The following is a 27,774-nucleotide window of genomic DNA, read 5'->3' on the forward strand; positions in this document are numbered from 1 at the left end:
AATCTTGTCCATTACGTCAAAACGCTATTGTGCTAATTTGCTGCATCTTCAATGAGCTACAAAATGCTTTTCTTTCTCCTCCATATCCACTCAGTTCCCTCAGCTGAGTTCACTAGCTAACTCCTAACTAACTGCAATATATAGTATATTGATCGATGCTGGCTCTGATCGGGGACACACATGCACACATATACACATGTTCTGTATGCACACACTGACCTTCCTGTGCCCTTGTAAAATACAAATGAGGCAGTCCCCAGAGTTCCCACAGGATTGCTCAGGTGGGCTAAGGAATAGCTGAACACCAGTTGACCTTGCTGTCTGGACCATTCAACAACATCAACATTGTGTTGTGCAGATGAGGTACCGCCTACACTGACCTCAGGCCTTTAGAGGCAGCCCCATTATCTGGGTTGGAAAGGTCGTCTTCAATGTGTAATCTGTTACAGATAACTGATTACCTGCTAAACACTGTAGTCAGTACAATAATCCACTGGGCATTAAAAGTTAGAGATGTATTCTGATTATGTTCTGTTACTTTTGGATTGCTTTTCTCCAAAATCCACAGAATACTAGTGATGGGTTGATTCACAAGTCAATCGACTTGTGAGAACGAGAACGAGTTGAATCGGTTCACCAACTGAACTGAATCAAAATTTCAGATTCTGTGTCTGTGGTTGGACTGCGCTCTGTACAGTTAAGTGAGCTAACACGCTTGTCAACACAATGTGAGCATTCAAAACAAAGACAATTGTTGTCTGCCTTCCTTGGCAATGACTTCAATACTGGCTGGCTACTCTCCCCAAAATGAGCTAAATCAACTACAAACACAACAAACACTTAAATTCTTTATATTGGTCAGTCGGTGAGCGTTTAATCCATTTACAGTTTTTACATGTGACAATTAATGGACACGACAGCAAGCTAGCAATGGCTGCTGATTTGGACAGACCCTATTCTGTCAATGTGTTGAGTTTGTACAGCAGTAAAAAGAATCAAGTCAGTTAATATGAACGGAATAGAATATGCAATAAAACTATTTAAAGCATAACTCCCTATTTTCCCATCTTTATCCATTACGCATCAATTTTGTCCAAAATCTCGTCCATTGCTTCTCTGTAGAGCTATTTACGTCTTGCTTGCATGGCTGCGGCTCTCTTAACACAGTACCATAGGGCCAATGGACACAACAATCGACACTAAAAGCCAAAGCAGGTCTTTTTCAACACACTGAATGCTCGCTCTGTACTAGCTCTACAGTGAAGTAATTGACAAGATTTTGGTCAGAATCGATTGGTATGATGTAAAATTGTAAATTATCATAATTATTATAAATTATCCTTCTTCCAATTTACTTACATTTGAAGTGTTAGCATTATGTTTAGCCAACTGACCATCAGTATTATCAGCTATTATCAACTTTTATTTACAGATGCATATACAGATTTGTCCTATGAGGTAAATCCTACCCTTCTGGTACTCCATACAGGTTAAAACAAGTGCTTATAATTATTTCCAAGTCTTTGATTCTACGTTTGCATTACAATGGGACCAAAGACAGGAGGGGGAAAACACTGTTAACCAGACATACTGTGACCTTCCTCAGTCAATGAGTCAATGAAGAATGACAATGTCTTAATGTAACTGTGACACATAAATAAATGAACAAATGAAATAAACAAATAATGAACAAATAAAATTAGATACAATTATTGCATACCCCACAATATCATTGCTGTGTGAATATAATTATACTAGTAAGTCACTAGGCAAGAATGAAAAGTCATATTTCTTTCTGGCTATTTCCTCACTAAAACTTTCAGAAAACAAGAAGCTGATCAATATCTTTGAGAAATAGCCATTCAGCTGCTTCAGAGATTTATATCTTTACTCCAGGATCAGACATGTATATCTTTGGTTCTGTTTCCTATGAAAATGCCGCAGGAGTTTTGGGGTTTGCCTCTTCCGTGCTGATGTGTTGTGATCAATGGTGCACGGGCATTGGTAATGGGGAACCTTTCAAATGTAAAATTAATTACCTGCAATCTGACAGCATCAGGGAAACTCAGCATATATTTTATGCTTAGTTGGTACTCCCCCTTTTCCATGCTTGCTTTAGCATGAAGCATTGTGTGTGTGTGTGTGTGTGTGTGTGTGTGTGTGTGTGTGTGTGTGTGTGCCTGTGTGTGTGTGTGCAAGAGCAGTTGAAATGTGGAACCTACTGGAGACACATTTGTTTCTAGGGGAGGATAAGAGTAGACGCCATCTGCCATGGTGTCTGCTTTGTCATATTTGTTAGGTGAGACTGAATTTGCCATCAGCAGACAGTGATTTGTCATTCAAAGACAAGACTTCTAATCCTTGCTTCAGGAAAGAGAAGCTCTTCTCTTACCTGCCCCTTTCCTTCCTTTCTGTTAAGAGCAAATTCCAGAAGCAACCCAGCAAACAAGCCCTTTTGGGGCCAATTGGGCCCCTTGTGGGCTGCCCTCAGTGGGCCCATATCAGCCGTGAAATGGTGGCCACGTGTGGGCCCCAAAGTTTGGGGCCCTAGTGGGTAGCCCACACCAAGCTCAAAGCTGCATGGCTTAGTGTGAGCAGCCCACAAAAACACCCATACGGGGCCCATAGGTGGGAAAACAGCATGGGCCCTGTATGGGCAAATCCACAGTGGGCAGCCCACAAAAAACCCATACAGGGCCCATAGGTGGGAAAAGACTGTGGGCCCTGCATGGGCAAAGCCAGTGGGATTAGAGTGGGTTTGCCCCAGCCCACACTGCCCACAATAACCCCACAGTGGCCCCGCAGGGGCTTGTTTGCTGGGAATGGAGGGCTCATAGACAGTCTGTTGCTCAGCAATTTACGTACACAATATCTCACCAGTAAGATGTTTTTTAAGATTATTTGTCATAATATGCTTAGGGATGTGATTGGTTTATGACAAACAAAACAGAAAATCAGCGGTGATTCAAACCCAATTATTTCACTTGGAGACAGTGAACTGGAGACAATGTACTTGTCCGACCAAAATTTCCACTTTATATTATTATTTTATTATTATTGTATTTTCGGACCCAGAATTATTTAGAATTAGAATTATTTACTACGACATTATTGCCAATCTGACCTTTATTTTCCTCTCTGTCAATGTTAATAACAATAAATGTTTCAAATCAACGACTCTCACTTAACCTAGCTAGCAAACACAGCAGCATCAAACTCAAGCAACACTCACCCGCATAAGGTAAATTCGACAAACGTTAGATAGTCAGCTAGTTAATAGGACAATGTTGTAGTAAAATGTCTAACAAATGAGAGAAACCAACACTTAACGTTACCGTCACTGTCAGAAGAAATGTGAAATCTTGCTAGAGGTACGTTAAGTCGGACGCAGGCTGAGTAGAAGAAAGTGATCTGCAGGCCCATGGGTGGGCGTGTGCACCGTTGATGATTGATGTTGCTGAGATGAGATTTATCTAATTAGCAGGTGCCATATGCACAAAAGGTGACATGAGCAGTCATCACATTGATGTCCCGCCCTACCTTGGGACTTGCAGATTTGCATAAATCACATAGGTCTCAATTTCATGTCTAAAATGACAGAAATCCGGCATTTGCTGGAAAAATCACATGTATGATACTTTAAATGAGTTATTAAAATTAAAATCTGAGAAATGTATAATTAAAGCCAAGGACAAAGTGAGTGTTACAAGTTGTGACATAGTGTAACACAAAGCTAATTTTGTATTTTAGCTCTCAGAAATCAGATCATGTCTCACATAGATTTGTAGTTTTCCAAAGCTTTCTTCATGAACTTTAAACCAAACGAAACGAAACGAAACGAAACGAAACTAAACTAAACTAAACTAAACTAAACTAAACTGATATCAACATTACATGTTGAATTCAATTGAATATTACTCTAACATGTAGTCTCCACCATTTGTTCTGTATACCAGAGGATTCCTAAATACAGTGCAAGAGCCTTGTTCTCTCTCTGCCTGTCTCTCTCTCTCTCTCTCTGTTTTCTCTTTCTCTTCTCAGCACGGGTGTGAATTAGTTTCATCCATTGGGGTCACATTGCTAATGCAGCGAAGAAGTTACCACATAAAAAGTGTCAAGATGATCTCACTTCACATCCACATTCGCAATTGCACCTCTCACCCCAGGAATAGTTATTCCCAGTTTCAAAGCACCCCGGGTGATTAGCCAATAATGGAACTCAAGCCAAAGAAAGAACAGATATTTGGCTAGTGAGAAAAATGCACAGCCCCAATTCATTATGCCCTAAGAAACTTGTTTTGAGATTGATTTGTGCAATAAAACTGCTGCGTTGCCAGGAATCTGATTATTGATGGAGTTCAGTTTGTCAGAAATTGGATTTGTTGTGTTGTGTGGAGAAGTAATAGAGAGATCAATCCACCTGCTCACTATGAATCATCAAAGGACTCACACTGCAGCAACACTGGCTGTGCTTTTGCCCGTTGTTTGTACTGGTGGGTAGAAGGATAGTAAAAGGATACTGTATCATGCAATGAACTTGCATTAGTCTTCCATGCAATGCCCTAGATGAAGGGTTAAACATGATGTTATCATTGAGCCATTGACCTAAAATAGAAATGCAGTCTCACCTCAGGTCACAGTCAAATGAAAACCTACCAGTATTGTTGTGATACAGGGACTAAACAGAAATCAGACTAAAACCCAGTTTGGTTGCCTAACCCATGGTTTAGGAAACTACAATGTAAATTGATATTCTACAGGAAACTCGAGGGGTAGAGGAGTATGGGAGGAAAGGTTTTGATTGTTCCCTCTTATCAGTCTGAGATACCTGTGCAAATATATTGTGTTTTTTAACTGCTCTGTGATTGGATAATAAGCTCTTGCTCTAATCTAAACCTAATGAAGGCAAACAAGACATCAAAACTCTTCTGGGTATAAGTTCACACACAGAACAAATTAATAAGCACCTCTCTGGTGATATGACAGAGGTCATTTAAATTATAGAGATGGTCTGTGTTTCAAAAAAGCAGGACCTAGACTGACTTCTCTAGTTCTCATTTCTACATGTATAGTACGAACATGTGCCCTCAGGGAAGAGAACTCTAGTAAAAATAAAAGTCCTCTTTTGAGAAAGATTCAGTTTAACTCCAGAAAGGCCAATGGACTTTGGGGATCTAAGAGAAGGCCAACAAGCCATTAATTGAAGGGGGTAAATACAATTATAGCTACTATTTCTTTGAGTGATTCTGAAAATCTAACAACACTGGTTTGTACAGAAAGTGGGTCATGGAGGGAAAGTTTGAAAGCTATTTGAAAGATATTTCACTTCTAAAATTCAAAACAGCCATCAATTGTCGACAGCTTGGCCTTTCTGGAGTTTAGCAAAAGTACTGAGTTGAATGTCCTTATGCAAAGTGTATTTGTAACTGCATCTAGACAATACATAAACATAGCAGAATAAAAACTACAGTAGAAAATTTGCTTTGAAATGTAGTGGAGTAAAAGTATAAATGTTTCCCAACAAGGAGAACGTCAAACTGAATTTATGTACAGTACTTGAGTAAAAGGACTTATTTTCTGCACCTGTCTGTTAGACTAAGGATGAATAAATGTTTAAGCGATATCTCCACCCCACCGCAAAGGAGTACTTTATCTGATGAGACCATCAGGTGCTGTGAGCAGCGTTGTCTGACAATCCTAGTGTTTGGTGGCTCACTCCTCCTCACTCACTCGGCATGCTGGTATTGATTACTTTTCCTGATTTAATCTCCCTCCTCTGTTCCCCTGTCCAGCTCCACTCAATCTCCCCGGCAGTGGGAAGCACTGACAGCTATATCAACCTGCTCAACACGCACTGGTAGCACAAAGGAGGGAGAAAAAGCAGGAGGGGGACAGAGAGACAAAGAAAGAGAGTGGGAAAGAGAGAGATAAGGCGAGAGAGAGAAAGGGTGAGAGATAAAGAAAGTGTGTGTGTGTGTGAGAGAGAGAGAGAGGGGTTGGCAGAGTGCAAATGAAGAAGCAAAGATGTAAGAGCAGATAGTGCTGAGTAAAAGAGACAATACAAGAAAGATAGAGATGAAGTCAAAGAGTCCCAAGACAGATGGAGAGATTGAACGTGATGAAACAAGATAGGGAACATACGTTAAAAGATCTAGAAACGTAACCGAAAGTTGCTGTGCTTGGTGTGTTGTATTGTGGCTTTCTTTGGATCCTCGAAAACTGACCTTATCTGCTGTATCTTTGTGACCAAAAGTCTCACAATGTGACCAAAGCCACAATGGCAATATGACAGACGCATGCAAAATCAGTTTTAGGTTGTGACATTTTTTATTTTGGAAATGCAGGGGAGCCAAAGCAAGTTTGAAAACTATTTGTTTGAGAGGTGACCTTGTCCGCTGTACCTGCTTGTCTACTAGTGACTCGGGCCAGGTGGTTCTGTCAGGCCGTCAGGGCCGACTGGGTCAGAGAAACAACATTTCCTAACATTCTGTTGCTTTAATAAGACTCATTAATATACCGCATGTGTCACCAGCAGCGTCTGACTGCGTCCCCTCTGGGCTGGGCTGGCGTTGGCATGACATGAGTTAAGGACACAAACGTTCACTGAATTCAGCCCATTAGTCTTCTGTATCCAAGCTGAGGCTTCACACTGTCTGTCGTATCACATCCCTTATGCATGTGTGTATGTGAGTGTGTGGATGATGCATTGGCTTGCACGGTGCTTTTAGCATGTGACAAGGCAGTGTATGCTTGGCAGATTGTAACTCATAGGTTTTATTGCCTTGTTGACTCATTTCAATATCCTCACATCATAGATCTGATACAGTATACTGCCTTTGATGCACTATGAACAAGAAAGGCACAGGTTACGATGCATTGCAGTGAGTGCAAGTCCTTGTGATGGGCTGCAGGTTGTCATACTAAGACATGAGTGATTCTTGGAACCATTAAGGCCTGAAGAGACTGCACCCTTATAAAGTTTGTGAGGAGAGTATTTCACTTTTACCACTTCTTTTTACTGCTCCCACTCAAGGAGTTTTATTGTTCTGGTGAGATTATAATTTTTTGCCTCCCTGCAGAAGGTAAATGAACTGTGAAATCACTCGATATGAGGAGCACTTTGATGGACTATCTAACCATACGGTAGAACCTTGCTAAACCAAACCTCTGGGAATGGAGGTTGTTTGAACCAGTGAAATGTTTGGATGAGTCAAACACACTGAGATAACACGGCATCTCATATTCAAAATATAAAACAAGTATGCATGCATATTCCGCACAGTCTCATTTGCACTAATTCTAATGTCATGAATCAACAAGGAAACACCATCGCTTGTGAGCTATTATTAGAACTTAGTTTCACAGCGTTGCATATTCCATTCATTATGTTCAAACGATCAGATTGGATGACTGGGGTTTGGAAAAATGAGGCTCTGCTGTATACTGTGGACTGTTGGGGGTGGCAGTAACCTAAAAGTTAGAGAAACTTATGACTGGAAGGTCGCTGGTACAAATACCCAGACCAGCTTGGAAAATTTGGGTGGGGAAAGTGAATGAGTAACACTCCTCACCCTCAACAACTACTGTCAAGGTGCCCTTGAGCAAGGCACCTGACTGCTCCGGTAGAGCAGATCTGTAGCAGACAGTGAATATATGTAACTATATGAATGGAAAGCAGGGTATTACTGAAATAGAGCATGCATGCTCTGCAAACTTTTCCTAAATAAATAAAGAATAAATACGCTACATTTAATCATCCCAATGGCTTTGTCCCTCAAGTTTCAACTCAGGTTGTTATGGACAAGGATTTGAATGTTCTCTTACTACCGGTGAACTAATCATATCGTCCTTTTTGGCACTGAAATAAAATCTCAAATGCTCCTATACCTGTCATCATGCCCTTCGATTTAATGATAAATATGATAGTGTGCCAGAATTTCTCACTGCCACATCCTCATGATAGCTAACATTTGAATGCTTATTAAAATCGATTTAATTTACGCAGCTGCCTCACATCTCCTCAGCTATTCTTTCTTGGCGTATCTACAGTATGTCTTGGGGGGAAAATCAGGGATGTGGCAGCTTGTGTTTGCTCAATTCCATGTTCCTTTAGCTTTGGGAACATATGCTGTGGGGTAAAGGTCTGCATGAGAACATTAAACTGATTCAGATGCATCAGTGGGATGAATTTATAGGCAGGAGGATCCATCACCGCTGGAGTTTGCAATATGTGGTCTTCCATTGCATATTAAATTGTAGTTTGAAGGATTTTTTTATTTTATTTTTTTCCTTTGAATTTTTCACCAGCCAATTGTCAACTTTGTATAAGTAGAGGCCAAACTCATTTGAAATCATGTTTAGGTTCACTGTTAGGACAAAAAGCTGGACAAAATTATTTTAGATAATTTTGTACACCATGTAAATCTCTGCCATCATGTTATGCTGGACAAGATAGCATAACTGAATATGCATTTTAAAAAAAATATTTTTCACTATTTTCAAATGTCCAGCATCACTGCCTCGGTGTGTCACTTCTCTACTTAGTTCCAGTCATGGGAAAAATGTAATTTGAGTTCAAACATTTGAACTAGTTGAGGTGCACTTTATTTGACTCGCCGACACTTGAACTGCCTCAGAGGTGTTCACATCACTTGCGAGACAAGGTAAAGTAGACCGCTATTCCTCCCAGGTCTGCTTGTAGACAAGGTGCCGGGCGTGCAGGCTGGTACGCAGGCTGGCGTGGTACCTGGCATCCAGAGAGTCTCGCCCAGACTCTGGTGGAGCAGATTCTACACCATCTGGAGCTCACACACTTGTGCCACCCCACCCAAAGCCAAGAAGATGATTGCTATCAGCATGATTATGCCTTTATTAGATTAGCCGTGCATTGTTTACAGGCTCGTGGCTCTGCCCATGCCAAGCGTGAGCTAATGCTTCCCTCTGAGAAACCAATGGGAGGGTGAAATGATCAACTCGACATCTGCTAAAAGCACTACCCTTATTGCTACATAAATGTGTTACTCAGAGTTAAGTCAGAGCAAATGGCAAGAAGAAGATATGAGTACTTAGAAATGTTTTCATTCTGATCTTGTGCAGGTCATCATTTGTCAAACTTAATCAATTAAAGAATCATATCCTATGTCTTCTTAAATGGTCTTCAATTAAGTCAGAGCAATTAATGAAAATACAGGCAGCCATTTTGACTCTGCAATCCTGCACCAAGGCTGTTGTTTGGTAACTTATTATTCATGCCAGCAATATTTGAAGGTATAATACACAGCATTGTTGCATATTTGCTGGTAACACTTCTTGGTTCTAGACAAGACCATACAACCAGGCCAAAAGACTATTTTTTCATTAGATTTTGCTCATATTCAGTGAGATTCAGCTTCAACTAACTATGAAATTATGACTAATATATCAGTCACACATTTCTCCTTGATCAAACAGCCAGATAGCGATACACGTGAAGTAAAAAATAAAAATAAATAAATGATAGACACATGTGTGGCCTCTTCCACTGACTGAGCAGAAGTAGCCATGTGACAAATGAGGAGGTGACACATAAAAAGTTCTCCCCTGGGGATAGTTGTGCCCTAATCTTTAGTCGGCTAAATGCTCCACGTCTTTTCTCCGGGCGTGTCCTGGGAATACAGTGGAAGCAATAAAATCCTCCACCCTGTATTATCCTGTCTATATCCTGCTGTAATAATGCAGTGACCAGTGTAGAAAATCCTTTCCTAGATGTCAGATCAAAAGACTACTTTCTCTCATTTGCCAGACGTTAACTTTTGTCCTCTCACAGCTTGATTTTCCTAAAGACGTGCTTTGAGGATGGGTATAGGGATGGGGATAGAGGCTTAATTTGCATCGTCCTATGCAAATGCTAATGTCGTGAAACTGATTTAAGGGACAGGATAACATCTGCAACCAACAGCTCCATAGTGATGTACCTTCAGTGAGGAAGCTATATAGATTAATAGGCCGTATCTGGTGTTAAAACAAAAAAAATTCTTCCACAATCACTGCATTGAAATCAGTTCTGAAGCAATGGTGGAAATGAAGCCGCTCTGCCACTGTCTCAGCTCATATTAGCGCCATGCCAAGGAATGAAGACATGATCAGAGGAGAGGAATGCTCTGCCAACGTCTGTCTCCTCCATGCCAGTGCATGGGGAGAAGGGAAAGGTAGTGGGCAGAGCCAACTTTCCACTCCAGCTGGAGAGCTGGTGAGAGGCATTGTTTCTCTCAACTCCTACTGACAACCCTTGTAGTAGTTGCTCTGTAACATGGGGAAAAATATATTGTGTTGTAGTAATATGTACTGTATAGTGTTGTATAGTGTTGGATATGCTAGAGGTGTGCTTGATTTATCTTGCCAGGCACTTTAATGGGCTAAAAGGTGGATACATCACTGGTAAGATAAAGTAAATCAAGTGCTTATCATTTTTTTCAAGCATTAAAAATATTCAACTATTATCCTGTCTAATTATGGAGCAGCTTATCTGGGTTAATGCTTTGATTTTCTATCAGGCAGGAGATTGTGCCTTCCCTCAAATCACCTCATATGGTCAATATTTAATTACAAAACTTTCAAAACGATTCAATAGATAGCTAAACAAATAATTCTCAATTTGATGTTCAGATGTATTGAATTATCTTTGACGTACACATATCTCACACTTTCACTTGTTCCCTCAGTCACTGGTTTTGCTGAACCTGAAACCCTTCCTCTGTAGCAGCATCCTCTACAGTGAATCCCTTCATTGCCATGTAAAAGAGACTCCCATCACTATTCCAGTCACAGATATGGCTGATGGACAAGTCGCCAGTTCACAGAGCTTCACTGTCCCTTTCTCTTTCAATGCACTCTCTGACCACGCTCACCCACCAAACTCTGCTCGGCTTGAAAGGACAGCACCTTTCACAAGTGCAAACTGCCACCCTCTGTTGGCCATCTCAGGGAATCCAGATATCCAGATAAAACCATCCAGACACTGTTGAGAATTTACTCCTCAATGGTTGGATAGAGACTGAGAGTACTGAAAGCATGGGAAACATTGGAATCAGTGATCAAATCATAGTCAAAAATATTGATGAAAAATATCCATACTTATTGAGCAAGCATATAATTATTCATCCAAGTGTCACATCTCAGTACCTCACTCAATCAACTTCTTTTCTGAAGTTCTATTCTGTATAAGGAACTTTCCATAAAAAGACAGAAAATATTGAACTTGACCAGGAACATTCCATTCATGGACACAGGCCATCAAAACATATAAATATGTGCACTGAAACAATGGATTATTGTCTTTTTGGGAGTGAGGTGGAGAAAATAACCTGTCCTGGAGGTTTAGTGTTTGCAACATCAGGAGCTTGAGTCCGGCTCGCAACCTTTGTAACATCTAGTACCTCCTTCCTCTTCCTATCTTCTCTATCACTCTCCACTGTATTATCTAGTTAAAATGAAATGCAATAAAAAGCATCCATACAGATAGAAAATATATCTGTAAAGACATAATGAATGAATCCCTCCAAGGATACAGCTGACATGACCTTCCCTGTCTGTGGTCCTCTCACCAGCTCAGTGTTTGTGTCCCTCTCCTCCTCTCTCCTCTCTCCTCAGGTCCAACTGGCTGAAGCCGTGCTGCGGTCGCCGGGTCGCCCTGTGGCAGGTCTGTCTGCTCAGCGCTGGCTTCAACTGTATCCTGGTGGCCTGTGTCATCCTGGTGGTGCTCTTCCTGTCTTTGGAACTGCTCATAGACACCAAGCTCCTACAATGTAAATACTGTGCATGGCTGCTTATTTTTATTTTTTACCTGTATTTATCAAGGAGAGATTTGCTGAGCATGCATACTCTTTTTCAGCAACGCCCTGGTTGACATTCATATACACCTGGGAGGGAGGCGTCTGAGCAGCTCCACTGGAGCATTTGGGAGTTTAGTGCTGAAGTGTCCTTGAGCAAGACACTGAATCCCTAGCAGCTGCAGGGCCGCTGTCCCAGCGCTGTGACCTCCTGTGGATGGGTTCAGGGGAAAAGAGAATTTAGAATTTCCTTTCAAGGACCAATAAATTAATAATTATTATTATACCATTACTCTTATCCCGCGCTGTACATCTAATGGAGTGCTTGCCAACTTTATACTCTTAAGGCCATATACACAGGCACAATTTAGAGGCAAAGTAGTTGGGCAATGTTGCCTGCAGGATGAAAGGGGATTGGCACAAAATCAGTATGGATATACATAATGAGATATAAGGGACAAAGTTATAATATCCTACTCCATCCCTGGCAGGATAAAGGTTGTGTAAATGATTTAGAATGTGCTGTAATATTGTGCCAGTAACAGCCTTGGACAATTACACAATTTATGAGTGCGACTTTAAATTTTATCCTTCGTTTGATTTTACCACACGGGCCAATTAAGAAAGACTCATTATGTATAAAGACTGAAAGTGTTGTGGAAATAGCCAAAATTGTCACTAATAGTCATGTGTCATCAAACGCCATCTTACAGTCAATATCACATGCAAGATTTTTTATTGTTATACTAATAGCATACTGGAAATAATGGAACATATGAAACAGTCTGCATTCTCGAACCTCTGAACTGTGGCACTTAAACACACATGACCACTCATAGCGATCATCCCGAAAAATCTATCATCCTGTGGGGGTTCCTGCTTTGGAATAACATTACCCATTAGCCTATTGTCATTTAGACCAATAGTGAGGTTAGAAATTATTGGGTGTATGTTGTGAACTATTGGTGAAGCCTAAGAGTAGATGGTATCACTCCCTCACCCGTCTCCTTTTCCCCTAACACTAGGTCTCCACACAAGGTTTCTACATAAGCGCTCACCCAAAATAGCACCAGGGATAGTTGCATCACATTATTGGTTAACGTCTGCCAATACGTCAACAGTAACAGGTGTGCCTATACCTCCACAGAATAAACCAGGCCACACTTTACACTCTCCACTCCTCCCCTCTCATTACCACTGTGTGTAGTCTTGCCAGTCAGAGAGGAGCTGGCGGTGCTGGACGGCAAGCGGCTGCGATGAAGAGTGATGGAGAGAGGTGATAATGAACCAAGTCTCTTGTCAATGGCAGCAGGCACACGTCCCCATCGATTACAGGCCAGCATCCAGGAGGTGCGAGGCTTTAATGATACCTGAGTCTCGCTCCAGGGACTGCAGGACACCAGTCACTTCAGATGTATTGCAATCTAGCGCTTCGGCCGCTGCCAGTCCCACAAGACAAATGGAGGAGCGGCCAGCGGGGCGGGAGTGAGTGAGCGCGAGGGAGCAAGGGAGCGAGACAAACGCACAAAGAGATTAGTGGCGGGGGACATGGAGAGGTACAGGTTGGCACTGTGGATTAATGGATGGAGTCTGAGATATGGAAAGGGATAAAGATGCTGATGGACAGAATGTAGAGGCAAGGAGCAGATAGATGATGGGAGGAGGCATATGAGAAAAAGGGGGAAATTGATTCAGGCACAGAGGAGGAAAAAGGTGGTTCTTTCTGCTAAGACCCACTTGAAAACAGATTGTAAGGAATTATATTTTCAGTGAATGACATGACACATGCTTGTACAAGATACAAGCTGAGGTACACAGAGGAAAAAAGTCAATTATTTTAGTTTTAGTTTTTAAGCTAAATTAATTTGTGCTGACTCACCTCACGGGCCAGGCACGTCATTGCTCATTTTCTGAAGCTTGCAGGCTAACATTCACCCCATCTCTTCTCTCACCAGTTGCCAACGCTTTCCAGTTTGCCAGCATTATCCACTGGATCAGCCTTATCATCCTCTCCCTCTTCTTTTCAGAGGTAAGGCGTGTCTGTTGGTGTCCATTAAACCTTGTTCCTGTTACACCCCTTTAAAAAAGTTGCTATATAAGAGTGTCAGCTAAAAGCCTAAAGTGTACATGTAAAAATGAACCATCATATTTCTTTTAAATTTATAATCAAATTGCCCCAAAATCAACTCCATATAATCACAGTCTAGATTATATGCTGTCACCGGCAATAGAAATCAGGCATAGGCTTGAGGGAACTACTGTATGTGGCTGCCATCTCTATTTAATTTCCATTATCCTCCATTCAACATTAGGCTAACTAAAAAAAATGAAGATTTTGCTTTAGCCTGCAAAACACTACCCAGAGGCTACTGTAGCTGGCTAGTAAAACTTCCATCGTAATTCCAATTAAACTTCATAAAATCTGACTCATTGTATGATAGTATAATGTCTTATCACTCTGGAATTGTGAAAAACAAAATAAAGTGCAGAGGGGAGAATTTGGCCCACAGGCCCCTACTTTGGTGCAAACCAATTACCCTGACAGCCTCAGCCCCAACGCCCTAAACCAAACATTAATTACCAGTGAGCCAGCAGGAGTAATAATTAAAGCTGAGCTTAATGAGCAGTGGGGATGGGGTTACAGTGATACGATCCATCTCAACACCTCGCCCACTGACATCATAGAAGTCAAGAAGAAGAGTCATCTAGGAGTGGTGTTGGATGGATGTAGCGTATCGCCAGCTGGTCGCTCCACACCAATCAGAAAACAGGATTCCAGCATGTGGGTGGAGCCCGGGCACTTCTCACTTACACCGGCACTGTTGTCCGACATGTGCTCCACTTGATGGATTAGCAGGGCCACTTTTACATGACACCCCATGCTAATTGGAGTGTAAATCAATGGCCCTGCTCAACAAAGAGTCCCCCAACTAACAACATTTGTGGAGCACAATGTAGAGTTTGATAGGTGTGAGATCAGATTACGAGGGTTGTGCTATCCTTTTGTACGTCCAAGATCAGTCTCAGGGAAAAGATTTGCCACGGCAATAAAAACTTTATCATAGAGCTTTGTTGCACAGCAAGAAATTAGCAATAAATGCCTTATCATAGAGATTTGTTGTAAAGTGAGAGTTTGGGTTATGAGTATAGTCGGTAAAGGAATGTGCTGTGTCTTCTTTGTGATATGTTTCAGGGCTGTGTGAAGGGCAAATGAGTGATATTGTACTGCATGTGCTTATATATCATATATCAACTGGTAAACTGTCATACAATATTACATCAGCTCAACTTTGTTATTAACTGTGCTATGCAAATATACATATTCTTTTTCTTTTCTTTCTTCTACTCATTCGTATCATTATTACTATAGTAGTAGTATTTACAATAGTAGTTATAGTAATTCTAGCAGTAGCAGCAGGAGTAGAAGTGGCAACATTATCAGTGTTAATATTAGCTGCTTAGTAGTATTTGATAAATGCACATTGTTTAGAAAGAGGACTGAGGAGGTGCAGCTACAGTAGATACGCTGTCAGAATAGAGTCGTTTGTGGTAAAAGGGCAACAGCAGGCCTCTTTTCTCAGTTTCTCAGTTCACCCATCTTGACAAATGTTGTTGGATGTGATGACAACTCAAAAGAGTGAGAATATTACAATTATCGTTGCAAGGGCTTTTTATATCAGTATACCCCCTCACCTATCTTAATACCCTTTTCTCTCTCTCTTTATCTCTTTCATAGACTGTCTTCAGAATTGTAGTGCTTGGGATCTGGGACTACATCGAGAACAAAGTTGAGGTATGGTACTGGTCTTTCATGTATTCTGAGTAACTGCCATAAGAAGTTATATTAAAACACAAAATCATCTTGTTGCCCCAATCTCACAGACATACATATTCACTGATCATCTTTAGTTTGAAACTTGAAAAGGGACTCATTAGGGATTGTCGTGTCATTTTTCAAATAGCATTTATAGTATGCCATCTCCCATCAGATTGTAGTTTAGGATGACACTCCTGTGCTGTGCTGTGGTGTGTGTATGTGTGTGTGTATGTGTATGTGTATGTGTATGAGTATATGTATGCTTACATGTGAATATGTATGTGTATGAGTATGCATACAGTATGTGTGTATGCACATGCATATACATGTATCTATATGTACATGAATATTGGTTCATGTATGTGTGCTTGATTGTATATGAGGGGCCATGTAGGCCATAATTCATTCTGGACCTCTCAAATACATTCATTTTACTCTCACATACATACACATACAGTATATATATATATACTTTACTCACATACATATATTCTCACTCTCACATACATATATTTTCACTCACACATATATACAGTATATTCTCACTGTCATTTACATATATTTGTGTATATGTGACACATGCTCGTGTGCGTATGTATCCCTTGGTTGATTGTTGATCAGTTAGATCTAGTTAAGCTCACTCTCTGTAAAGTCCTTTGAGACATGCATGTGATAAAGGGCTATAGAAATAAACAAACTTGAACTTGATCCCTCAGGTGTTTGATGGTGCTGTCATCGTTCTGTCCCTGGCCCCCATGGTGGCCTCCACGGTGGCCAACGGGCCCAGCAGCCCCTGGGACGCCATCAGCCTCATCATCACCCTGCGCATCTGGAGGGTCAAGAGGATCATTGATGGTGAGGCCGGCCACAGCCTTCTGTCCATGAAAGTCACCATTTCATTACTTGAGTTTTTACAATGTGGGACCAACTAATTTAGTGGCACAAAACAGAGGTTCTGCTTGAGCTGAAACACAATTGTGCTGTTAGATAACTCCTTCAATTCTAACTGCAATCTGGAGTTGATGCACAAGTCTCTTTCTAACTTCCAAAAGTCTAGTGGTTTTAAGTGATTATTTCAGCAGCCGAACCAAAGAGCCAAATGTTTGGCAAAATTCCCTTATTTACTCAAAAGGATCACACAGATGTACACAGGGAATTATTATTAACCAGCTGGCCTCGCAATGACTAAATGACCCCATTCTCTCCATGATTATACAAATTATTTACTATTCAGAACAATATAGCTATTGATCAGCCCTCAGAGTAAATTGCTGCCACTCTGCTACTCTAACTTGTATTGATCGTAAGGTCCTGGTTAAGTAGATTCAGAGGGGCCATAATGAATATAGTGGCTGTTCTCCCCTATGCTAATGCAGGCTGGTTCGATATCTGCTGGGAGGTCACCCTCACCACGGGCCTCTGACTGCATACAGGATCAGCCACACACAAACCGCACAGGAACTCAGTATGCAATTTGTCCAGGGAGACAGTGGAGGAGGAAAGTGTTATTTTCCCTCATGTTTCCCCTAAAATCTATAGTTAATAACTCCCATACAGCTTCTTCCCATCACACACACACACAAAAACATTGCATTTGTTCAATCTCAATGAAGGTTACATATACATTGTGCCAATGGATGGTTCTGCATTTTATTTTAATTCAATCAACCAATCTCAATTTCTGTTTCCCATTCATTTAAATAGTCAGTTTGTCCATTATTCTTTCAAGGTTTGTGGTTCTATAAAGGCTTAAATTGAGGATGGCTTTAATCAAGAGTCTTGTGTCTCTTGTGAACATTTGATCATGCCTGACTTGTTTGAATTGATCAAACTAGTGTTCCTGAATTACAGGAACATGTCTGGTGTTGATGACATGATTAATGATTTGATTCATCTTAGGGATGAATAAAATGTATCTTTCCATGCCATTGATTCACTCTGGTGAAACACATTCAGCAGTAGCACAGAAGAATAATGCTTCTTCACATGCAGCTGGAGTGTCGGTCTCCAGGGCATGAGCTCTTGATTTCCCCGCAGCACACCTCAACCTGTTAGGTTTGATATTTGTGAGTGATTGAGTTGGCTTGTTAGGCAGGAGGCAACACACCTTGGAGGAAAAATCACACTCAAACCAATACAAACCAACAAACAGCTGAGGGGCCAGCTCAATTATCCTATGAGAGGGATTGAGTCCCTCACAGAATTAACTTTGAAGTGTACCGTAAAGTGCCAACATTTGTGTCAGTCCTCTGGGGGAGGAAATACAGAGGAGCAAACTGCAGCACAATTGGTGGGGGACAAAAACTAAATAGAATTTATCAGCAAATTGAAACATCAGATGGAAAGTGTCAGTCTCTAGCAAAAGGAATAATTATTGCGTTGCTACTTGAATTGAAAGTATTTGAGAACAATCTGCTGCACTTTTGAATGAGGAAGATTGGTTTGCTATTCTTGTAGAGTGGCCAAAACACAGTGAAGTAGCTTAGAATAAGATATTAAAAGTTGGTATGGGATGAAGGCTTTATTTTATTTTATTTTATTTTAGATTTATTTGAGTGTCTCAGATAACCCAAAACTCAGCCACTTCAGACCCAGCTGTGTTGCTCTTAACCTTTACTGTTGCTGTTCAGTGTGGATTTAGTGGACATTTATGAGGTTGTTGTCCTGAGCCATGCACAGTGGCAGTTTTTGTGTTTCACCTCTCCTTTCCTGACCTGTGGCTGAGAAACATTGTGCTAATGGGAATCATGCTAATGCTTCTACTACTACTAGTACTAGTACTACTACTACTACTACTACTATTACTACTACTACTACTACTAGTACTAGTACTACTACTACTACTACTAGTACTAGTACTAGTACTACTACTACTACTACTACTACTACTATTACTACTACTACTACTACTACTGCTACTAGTACTAGTACTACTACTACTACTACTAATAATAATAATACAAAAAATTGGCTTTGAAACAAAAATTAAATAAAACAACTCTCACTTTTTCAGTTCTAACCTTCATCGGGGAGTAAAACTATACCAAAATATACCAAATAGCACAGTACTCTTGGAAACAGACAATACATCAACTGGCCCACAAGAATTGTCATACATCCGTTTTTAGAGTGCAGGGAAAACAAGGCTTTGTGGCTTGGTGTATCATGTGAGGGAGGCAGGTATCAGTGAGGGGCGAAACACTTTGCCTGGGCTGAGAGCAGAGAGCGGAGCAGGTCCATGTGTTGGCTTCTGTGATGTTGTGGGATCAGCCATGGTGTGAATTACACTGTTCTGCATGTCCTGCCAGCAGCTGTCAGCAGTGTTCCACCACTCTCTCACACACACACACACACACACGCACACACACGCACATGCTCACGCACACACACACACACACACACACACAAATGCACTCACACGCATGTACACGTGCATGCACATACTGTACACATACTGGCTCCAACAAAGACACACACAGGCACCCATACGTACACTTGCACAAATGGACACATATGTGTGATGTGCCTATTATTATCATGCACAAATGGTACGGCTAGCTAATCTAGTCTAGTCTGGTCTAGTTTATTTATATAGCCCTTTATCACAGTCAAGTCTCAAAGGGCTTTACATACCATACGACATCATACATATACATACTACATATATATACACATCATATACAGTACATCCTATACTAGGTCATATACATCATATACATACTATACATCATATACTACATCATATACATCATATACCATACTACACACAAACTCACTCACACCTATGGGCAATTTAGAGTCTTCAATCCACCTGACCTGCATGTCTTTGGACATGGTTTCCTCCCACAGGAGGAAACCGGAGCACCCGGAGGAAACTCACGCAAACACGGGGAGAACATGCAAACTCTTTTCTGCCTTTTTTAAAGCCATTTTGATCTAAAGGCTTATGCTTAAATGCTTGAAATTTGTTTCTTAGACACATATAAATAGTGAGGTTGATGTATGAATTTCTTTCCAAAGCCTTTGCCTTTCCATCAAGGCAAAGGGTGGCTACTTTAAAGAATCTAAAATATAAGATAGTTTTGACTTGTTCAGCACTTTTTTGGTCAGTGTATAATTCCATTTGTGTTATTTCATAGTTTTGATGTCTTTACTATTATTCTAAACTGTGGAAAACAGTAAAAATAAAGAAAAATGTGGTGTGTCCAAACTTTTGACTGGTAGTGTTTGTGTCGCTCATAGCAACATTCCCCATCAGGATACACACAGGATTATTGTGTGATGTCACACAACTGACGGTGTGAAGGACTAATTGTCTGTCAACTGTGATGACAAGAGGTGTCCGGATGTATCCTCACTTCATTAGGTACATCTCCCTGTTTACTCAAACACCTCGCTGCTCCACACAGTGAGTCACGTATAAATAAAGCTTGCAGACAGGTTCGAGAGGTACAGTTATTAATTGACTACACGTTAAAATTGGGAAGACTTTGGCGATTTTGAACCCTTGGTGCTAGACGCATCAGTTCCAGCATCTTAGAAACGGACGCCCTCCTGAGATTTTTTCACAATAGTGTCTAGAGTTTACTGAGAATGGTGCGATACATTTAAAAAAAAACATGCAGTCAGCAGCAGTGCCTTTATTGATGATAGCGGTCAGAGGAGAATAGCAAGACTCATTCAAGGTGTGCAGATAACATCTCAGTACAACAGTGATGTGCAGAAGGTCAGCATGAAGCCTATGCCAGGTTTCACTCCTGTCAGCCAAGAACAAGCAGATGAAGCTCCAGTGGGCATGTTATCACCAAAACTAGACAAGTGAAGAGTGGAAAAATGCTGCCTGGTCCAACAAATCCAGGTTTCTGCTGTGATATGCTGATGGCAGAGTGGGAATTTGGTGTAAACAGTGTGAATCCATGTATCCTTCCTGCCTGATGTCAACAGTACAGGCTGTTGGTGGTGGTGTAATGGTGTGGAGAATGTTTTCTTGGCACACAATATTAGGCCTCTTAGTTCCAACTGAGAATCATTTGAACTCAGTGTACCAAAACATTATTGCTGACCAGGTGCATCCCTTTATGCCCAAAGTCTACAACTGTTTCAAATGGATACTTCCAGCAGGATAATGTGCCATCATCTCAAGATGGTTCCAGGACCATGACAGTGACTTTAGTTCATCCAAATGGCCTGCTCAGTCCCCACATCTCAACCCAGATGTCCAGATGTAGCCTCACTTCATTAGGTAGACTTTTGGGATGAGGTGGAATGGGAATGTTCATTACATAAATGTGAGCTGTGACGCTATGGAGTTAGCATAGACCAATATTCCTGTGGAACATTTCAGCACCTTGTTGAATCCATGCCTCAACAATTCAAGCTGTTGAATTGGAGGCATTACCCAGTACTAGGTAGATGTATCTAATAAACTGGGCTCTGTAGCTGCAGAACCAATATTTTTAAGGTGACACAAAGCCATGCTTTTGTTGTTTTATGGTTAACTGTCATCACATATCACACTCTTAGTTAAATCACAAGGAGTAATCCTGTAAAGCCTGATGGCAAATGGATTTTGGACTGCTGACCAAGTTATTAACTGACTTAAGTGACACTGCTGTCCACCAACACTGACCCTGTGTGCTGCCTGTATTTTACTAAAGGCAACTTAACCAACTGTCCTACCTCCTTAACAGAATTTCTTCTCTTGGTCAATCTTGATGCCTCTTAACATCATAGCTGGTAGTCCTTGTCAGATCATTTTAATCAGATGATTAAAGATAATTACCTAAACTATATGAAAACTCTCTGTCTGTCTCTCCCTCCTTTCCCCCTTTAGCTTATGTGTTACAGGTTAAGGTTGAGATGGAATTGGAGATCCAGCAGTGCGAGAAGACCAAGGCTGTGAGAGAGGAGCAGCTGGAGCGTCTCACTCAGATCTGCCAGGAACAGGCTGTGAGTACCAAAACACCTTTGATTTAGCCTTACAGAGAGGCTGTAATTCCCCACAGACCTACACCTTAGATTTACCTTTAAAGTTATCTCATAAGCTGCATAGGAAGAGAAAAGAAAATATTGCCACGGCTGGTCAAAATTGGGGTAATGTTATGGCACATGCATGGAATAAAGTTTGAACATACATTGAGCCCTAAAGTTGGCCTAAGTTAGTCGCTGAAATTGCATTAACTTCAGGTCCTTTAAGACTACATTAATTTTGGCCCTTCAATTTATTCTTAGAGTTAGCCAGTACATTTCCATTCATTTTAAGTTTAGCCTTAGAATCACTTTAACTAAATGTTAAATGTAAATCCAAATTTACCTCAAATCTAACATTAGAGTGAGTCCTTAATGTCTCCCTTCACATTAGAATTAGCCTTACTGTAATTACTTTAGATTTATTCTTAGTTATCTGCGACTCCATTCACCTTCAATTTTAGAATTACACTTAAATTCTAAACCCAAACTATTCTATAGTAAGTGTAAAGACTGTAACTGCTTTACATTCAAGTCATCATATAGCCAATATTCCTGTAGTGAAGTCTGTGTGTAGACTTGTCACTGTAAATGTTTTACTACAGCAACAGTCTTACCAGGGCCACACAAGCCCATAATGCTCTTTGCCATATAAGAGGTTGTCATTTGATAAACCACCAGAGGAGGGCAGCAACACCTTACATACAGGTTCAATCTCTCTACATATTTCAACAAGATTCCTCAGAGCCTTCACTTATACAGAATGCGACAATGCAGAATGTCAAAAGGCATTGCTAAATTGATAAAGATTTAAAGGAAGGAAAATGATACAGTATAATCTGTACTGATGGTTGCTACAAATTGTTCGTTTTTATTATTTTGTAATCACTTTCATTGAAGAAGCTTACTAGACTGCATGCAAGTGTTTCTTGTCAATGGGTGCTTAGATGTGCACTTATTCTCAAGACCCAAAACCCCAAAATCAATACAGAGAGAGGCCATAACTGTACATCAATAAAGCATATTGTTGTATAAAATACCTTGGACATAATTGGATACTTGGAGTAATGCTGAAAACAGTTCACCAGTAATTTGCCTTGATGTTTTTCAATATGACTTGTCAGGTCTGGAGAAAACCTAATGAAAACATTGATCCAGATCAATCAGGACAAAGCTTCCAAAATGATCAATCCATCTCTAAGAGCTTTATTGTCTGTACTGTAGTGCATATGGATACCATGGCAAGGTATCACAGGCCTATATTATTCCACATATTGTATTTTACTCCACAGATTGTATAAGCCCTAATGCACCTACATTATGTATCTATGTAGACAATACATATTACTGTCAATGTTTGAGATGGTGCTGTGTGTTGAAACGTATGCCTCATTGTATTTATAGACTACTTCTCTCTCTCTCATCTTACTTCTCTTTCAATCCTTCCTTCTGCCCCGAACTCCCTCACCTCTTCACCTCATCTTTGTCTCTGTCATTCCATCCTTCCTTCCTCCCTCTCTTCCTTCCTTCCCCTTTCGGTTTCTCTACTCCCCCTTCTCTCTCTTCCCTCTCCCACCCTCCCTTTTTTCCATCTCCATCTCCAACCTCTTCACCCCTCCTTTTTTTTAATCCCTCTCCACTTTCCCTGTTTGTTCACACTTACCACCCTCTCTTCTTCTCTCCCTCTCTCCACACACACACACACACACACACACACACACACACACACACACACACACACATCTTCTCCAGTTTGAGATCAGGCAGCTGAGGGCCCATCTGGCCCAGCAGGACTTGGACCTGGCGGCGGAGCGTGAAGCGGCCATGCAGATCCACCACGTATGGGGCAAACAGGGCAGGAGCTTCCAGGTGGTGGAGGGCTTGACTCCTGGGGAGTCTGACGATGAGGGTGGCCAGAGGAACCCCAGGGAGCCCCATGCCACTGCAGGTATATTACGGTTACTACAGCAGTGCTTCTTAGAGACTGGGAAGGAACCCAAAGCTGGGCTGCAGGATACTGAGAATGGGTCCTCAAATTGTTCTGGAGAAACATTTCACAGAAGATTATAGCTAAGCATAAGTATCAAGTGATCATATTTGTAACCAGTGAAGTAAAACACATCTGCACTTTTCCTTATGATGGTGACAAAAGTAGTGAAAAACATAGTTTCCATCTACAAGTCAACTCCTCAAGAATATTATGTGGATATAAAAATAAAATAAAGTTTAAAATAAAAAAACAAAATGTACTTCTAATAGTAAATTACTGCAGGCTGAAAAATAATTCCACATATTTGCATCATAAATAAATGTATTACGTTTTGGTACAAACCAACTGCAAGGATCTTGGTGCAGTATGCTATAATTAACAACAGCAATAAAAAAGATGACTTCTCAAACCGAAGACTGCATCTCAGACAAAAACCTGTGGCATAAAAATATGGCTCATTTGGATATTCACTACGATGGGTACAGTGTTTGCTTGAGAAAGCAGCATGACAAACCTAGAGAGAGGTGCAGCATAAAGTATGTACATAATTATGTGGGACAAAAAGTCCCAAATGGTGTAACATCAGGTGAATTGGATGCTGGAGCAGTGTTCAGTTAATCTGGAGCAGTAGCCCTGGAGCATCTTCCAGGCCAGGCTCTTAGCCCCTCCATGCTCACACACAACACCCATCTGACCGCAGGCGCTGTGGGATCAATACAAGGGCAAAAAAGCTTTTAGGATCTGGTGAATCCTGGAGAAAACAAGCATGTTCTCCAACACTACGTCAGCCCGCGTGGGCATCTGTCTTGCCCCAACTATCTCTCTTACTGCCCCCAGCCTAGCCGGCCCAGACCGCTCGGGCTATTTCAGGTACAGAGTGCTCTGTGCTTTGGGCCTTGTTGTTAGGAGAGAGTGGGCCCCTGTCAACATCTGTTCCCCTTCACCTGCAAACCACAATAGGGCACCAGGAGGCTCCACAGCAGCCACACAATCACCCCAAGGGGATAGTGGGAAATCTGGCTCTCGGAAACAAGTGGGGCTTTTTACAAAAACATGGTCATTGGGACGAGCACTTAGGCCGCAGGGCTCACCGGGTGGACTGGGGCCTGTAAGGGTGTGCAGGCATGAGGGGGCGGCTCACTCTCGCCTGTGGGGTGCCATCAGAGTGTCAAGCATTCTCATCAAGGCAGTGGGCTTTGAAGAGAATGCTCTTTCCTTGATGAGAATAAGCAGGAAAAGCAAAAATAGGGGTCAGAGCATTGTTGTAGGAAGAGTTTGAATGTTTGAAAAATTGTGAATACAGTGAATGTGTCAGGGGATCGGTGGTTTTGTCACCTTAAAGTACCAAACCGTGTAGATTTTGAGAGCATCCAGTGACATTCAGTGTTGATCAGTGAGCCACTGGAGTTTTCTTTCAGATTCTGAAAGATCATACAGTGACTGAGCACACAGTACTGTAACAGTACAGTGCAACATTCATTGCAAAGAAGAATATAGAAAAAGCAAGGCAAGTGTGGTCGAAAGGAGCATTTCAGATTGCCCCACCCCATCTGTCAGATTGCCTGAAGCCTCTGAAACAAATTTGAATGGATTGTTTCTAAGCAGACAAAGCCAATATTTTACACGAGAATGTGCCAAAACAAAAGACAAATACATTATAACTCCATCCAGTTCTATGGACTATTTGATTTTAATCTGAAGTAACTTTAACTGTCTACTTACTATACAATTTTACCTACGATATAGAACTAATACCTCACCTGTACATATCATAATTTAGAAATGAACTAAAATGACCTTTGCATGTTACCTCTCCGTTCCCATAGACAGCCTGACTATCACAGAAAGAGGACGAGAGCCTTTTTACGTATGCTGGACAGCCCATTCTCTTTTCTGAGACTCATGTGTTATTAATTGCGGAGCGATTGTCTCGGTCTTGTTTTAGTGAGCGCAATGCCTCCTCTCCAGGGGTGGCTCTGGGATTAATATTTTAGACTGAAAAATAAATGAAATTACCCATCAGAGTCTGCAGCATGTCCCGGAGGACAGGGGCTAGCACTCAGGGTACTTTGGGCTCCCACTCAGCCAGCGGACAGTGAGCTCAGGACCAATCAAGCGAGCAGAAGAGCAGAGCGGATCAGAGCCATTCACCGTGCGCGGCGGCCCGCCAGACTGGAGGGATGGCTGCCTGAACAAAGAACTCCCACTCTCTCTTTCTCGCTCTCCCCCTATATCTGTCTCTCTCATCCCTGAAGTCAACCCCACCCTGTCCCTGTCCCAGTTTATTTCTTATGCACTAGGGTGCAGCTAATGTACAGCGTAGCTCTGAGACTTGCCTATAAAGCACCTGTGGCCTGGGGCACATGTATGAGAAGTCATATTTGTCAATATTAAGTTGTGAATTTTCCATTTGGACCAGTTTGCCCTGTTAAAATTGAAATAGACCTAAGTACCTGCTATCTAAAAAGAGTGCCATCCCATTAAAATAGAACTTCAATAAGGGGGAATTCTAGCAAGAAAGGCAGAGTATTAACAGTTTTGATGTAGGAGTATGTCTGTCACACTAGATCTGACCCTAATTTGACTGATTACTCCCTTGTGATGTATACTTTATAATACAATTTACATGCGGTATATATGCTATAAAAGTACACTGTCCCTTTACTATGCTTTTGACATTTGATTTACAGTATGTAGGAATTTAATTGACAACACAAAAAACAGGAAATAAGCATAGGGTTGAGGTATCGGTTTAGAAGAAATATGCATCTTAATTAGAAATGAGTTCTTTTTTTATCCAAAAATGTCATTCACTACGCATGAGAACCCATTCCATTGTTTTTGTTTTTAAATTCAGATCCAGTTGCACGTGATGACATGAACAACTATATCAGTCAGTACTACAGTGAAGCAAGCAGTGGTAAGTGACTATGAAAAACATTTTGCACAGACTGCACACCACACAGAGCTAGAATATGTAGAGCAGCTACACTAATGTAAATCATTCTTATTGAGTGGTAATTTGGCTGCTAAGTCATAAGACTTTTAAATTCATTATTTGGCTGTGTATAAATTAAACTTTATTATCTTAATTCCTTGTTTGGCTTACTTATGGTGGCCTACATAGAATGTTACATAATGGATTTAACCTTCTAAATTCATTATTACATTTATCAAAAATTAATTTAATTTAAAGGTTATTCTGTTGAGCAAATAGGCTATCTTAGATTAAGATACAGCTCCTAAAACAAAATAGAGCTAGAATGATTACTAGCAGCATCATTCATTCTCAGAAAAAAGGTTTAGTCCCTTGGGCCGACAGAAGGTTGTGTAAGTGTCTTGTGTGTGTAGTTAAGGGCTACATTCTTTTTCTTTCTGTTGTCTGATTTTTCCCAAATGTACACAACGCCCCTCAAGATGCCGGGGCATCTGTCTCAGGTGCTCGGGTCATCACCACGGCAGCCATTGACGTCCACCTCCCCACCAATCCAAACCCCATCCACTCAAACCCCCTGCTGGCTATGGAGCGGGTGGGCAGCGCCGTGAGTGACGCCTCCACCAGCGTATCGCGGTCCAGCGGCAGCCTGACGGCCCGCCCCCACAGCCTGAGCAGCCACACCCTGGGCTCCTCCACCACAGACTGCAGCAGCAGCACGGCCCGGGACCTCAGTCTGAACTACAGCGCCCAGCGCTGCTGCCTCCCCTCCGTCTCAGGCCAGGGCCCCTGCAGGGACCCCAGCACGGTGGTGCAGGAGCTGCTCTCCTCCCTTTCGGAGGACTCCTGCCTCGGCCAAAAGGGCCTGGCGGTGGACCCTGTCAACCTGAAGCTTCCCAGCCCCGCTGGCTCGGCCAATGCCAGCCCCGAGCTGGAGAACAGGATCAACATCTATAACCGCAGGAACCAGGAGGAGAGGCGGGGCCGGGGCAGGGGCTGCGTGCTGCTGCAGACCAAGCCCCTCATCCACCTGCAGGGCGGCGCTGAGCCCTCCCTGGAGGAGAAGTACCGGCTGCTGGGGCCGGCCGACACACCGCTGGGGCACATGCCTGACACATAGGCTAGATTTACACAGAAACAGAAAGTCCTTTTTTACTGTAACCCTGTTGGGTCCAGATCTGATCTTTTTCATTGGCAGGACAAACCTGTTTGGAGATCAGGGCCACAAAAGAGTTAAAAATCAGATTTTTCTGTTGCT

At 41.7% G+C, this 27,774-nt stretch overlaps 1 protein-coding gene across 1 annotated transcript in view; it reads left to right on the top strand.

The window, feature by feature from the left end:
- Positions 1-27,636, top strand: part of LOC139920478 (transmembrane protein 266-like) — a 43,445-nt gene extending 15,809 nt beyond the window's left edge. The window contains exons 2-9 of the mRNA XM_071910488.2: positions 11,629-11,783; positions 13,763-13,836; positions 15,544-15,600; positions 16,341-16,479; positions 21,458-21,573; positions 23,344-23,539; positions 26,439-26,501; positions 26,999-27,636. Coding sequence (XP_071766589.1) covers positions 11,629-11,783; positions 13,763-13,836; positions 15,544-15,600; positions 16,341-16,479; positions 21,458-21,573; positions 23,344-23,539; positions 26,439-26,501; positions 26,999-27,636 — 1,438 coding nt within the window. The remainder of the gene's footprint in view (positions 1-11,628; positions 11,784-13,762; positions 13,837-15,543; positions 15,601-16,340; positions 16,480-21,457; positions 21,574-23,343; positions 23,540-26,438; positions 26,502-26,998) is intronic.
- The last annotated feature ends 138 nt before the right edge of the window (positions 27,637-27,774 follow it).

The sequence above is a fragment of the Centroberyx gerrardi genome, chromosome 1 (assembly GCF_048128805.1).
Source record: "Centroberyx gerrardi isolate f3 chromosome 1, fCenGer3.hap1.cur.20231027, whole genome shotgun sequence".
Lineage (NCBI taxonomy): Eukaryota > Metazoa > Chordata > Actinopteri > Beryciformes > Berycidae > Centroberyx > Centroberyx gerrardi.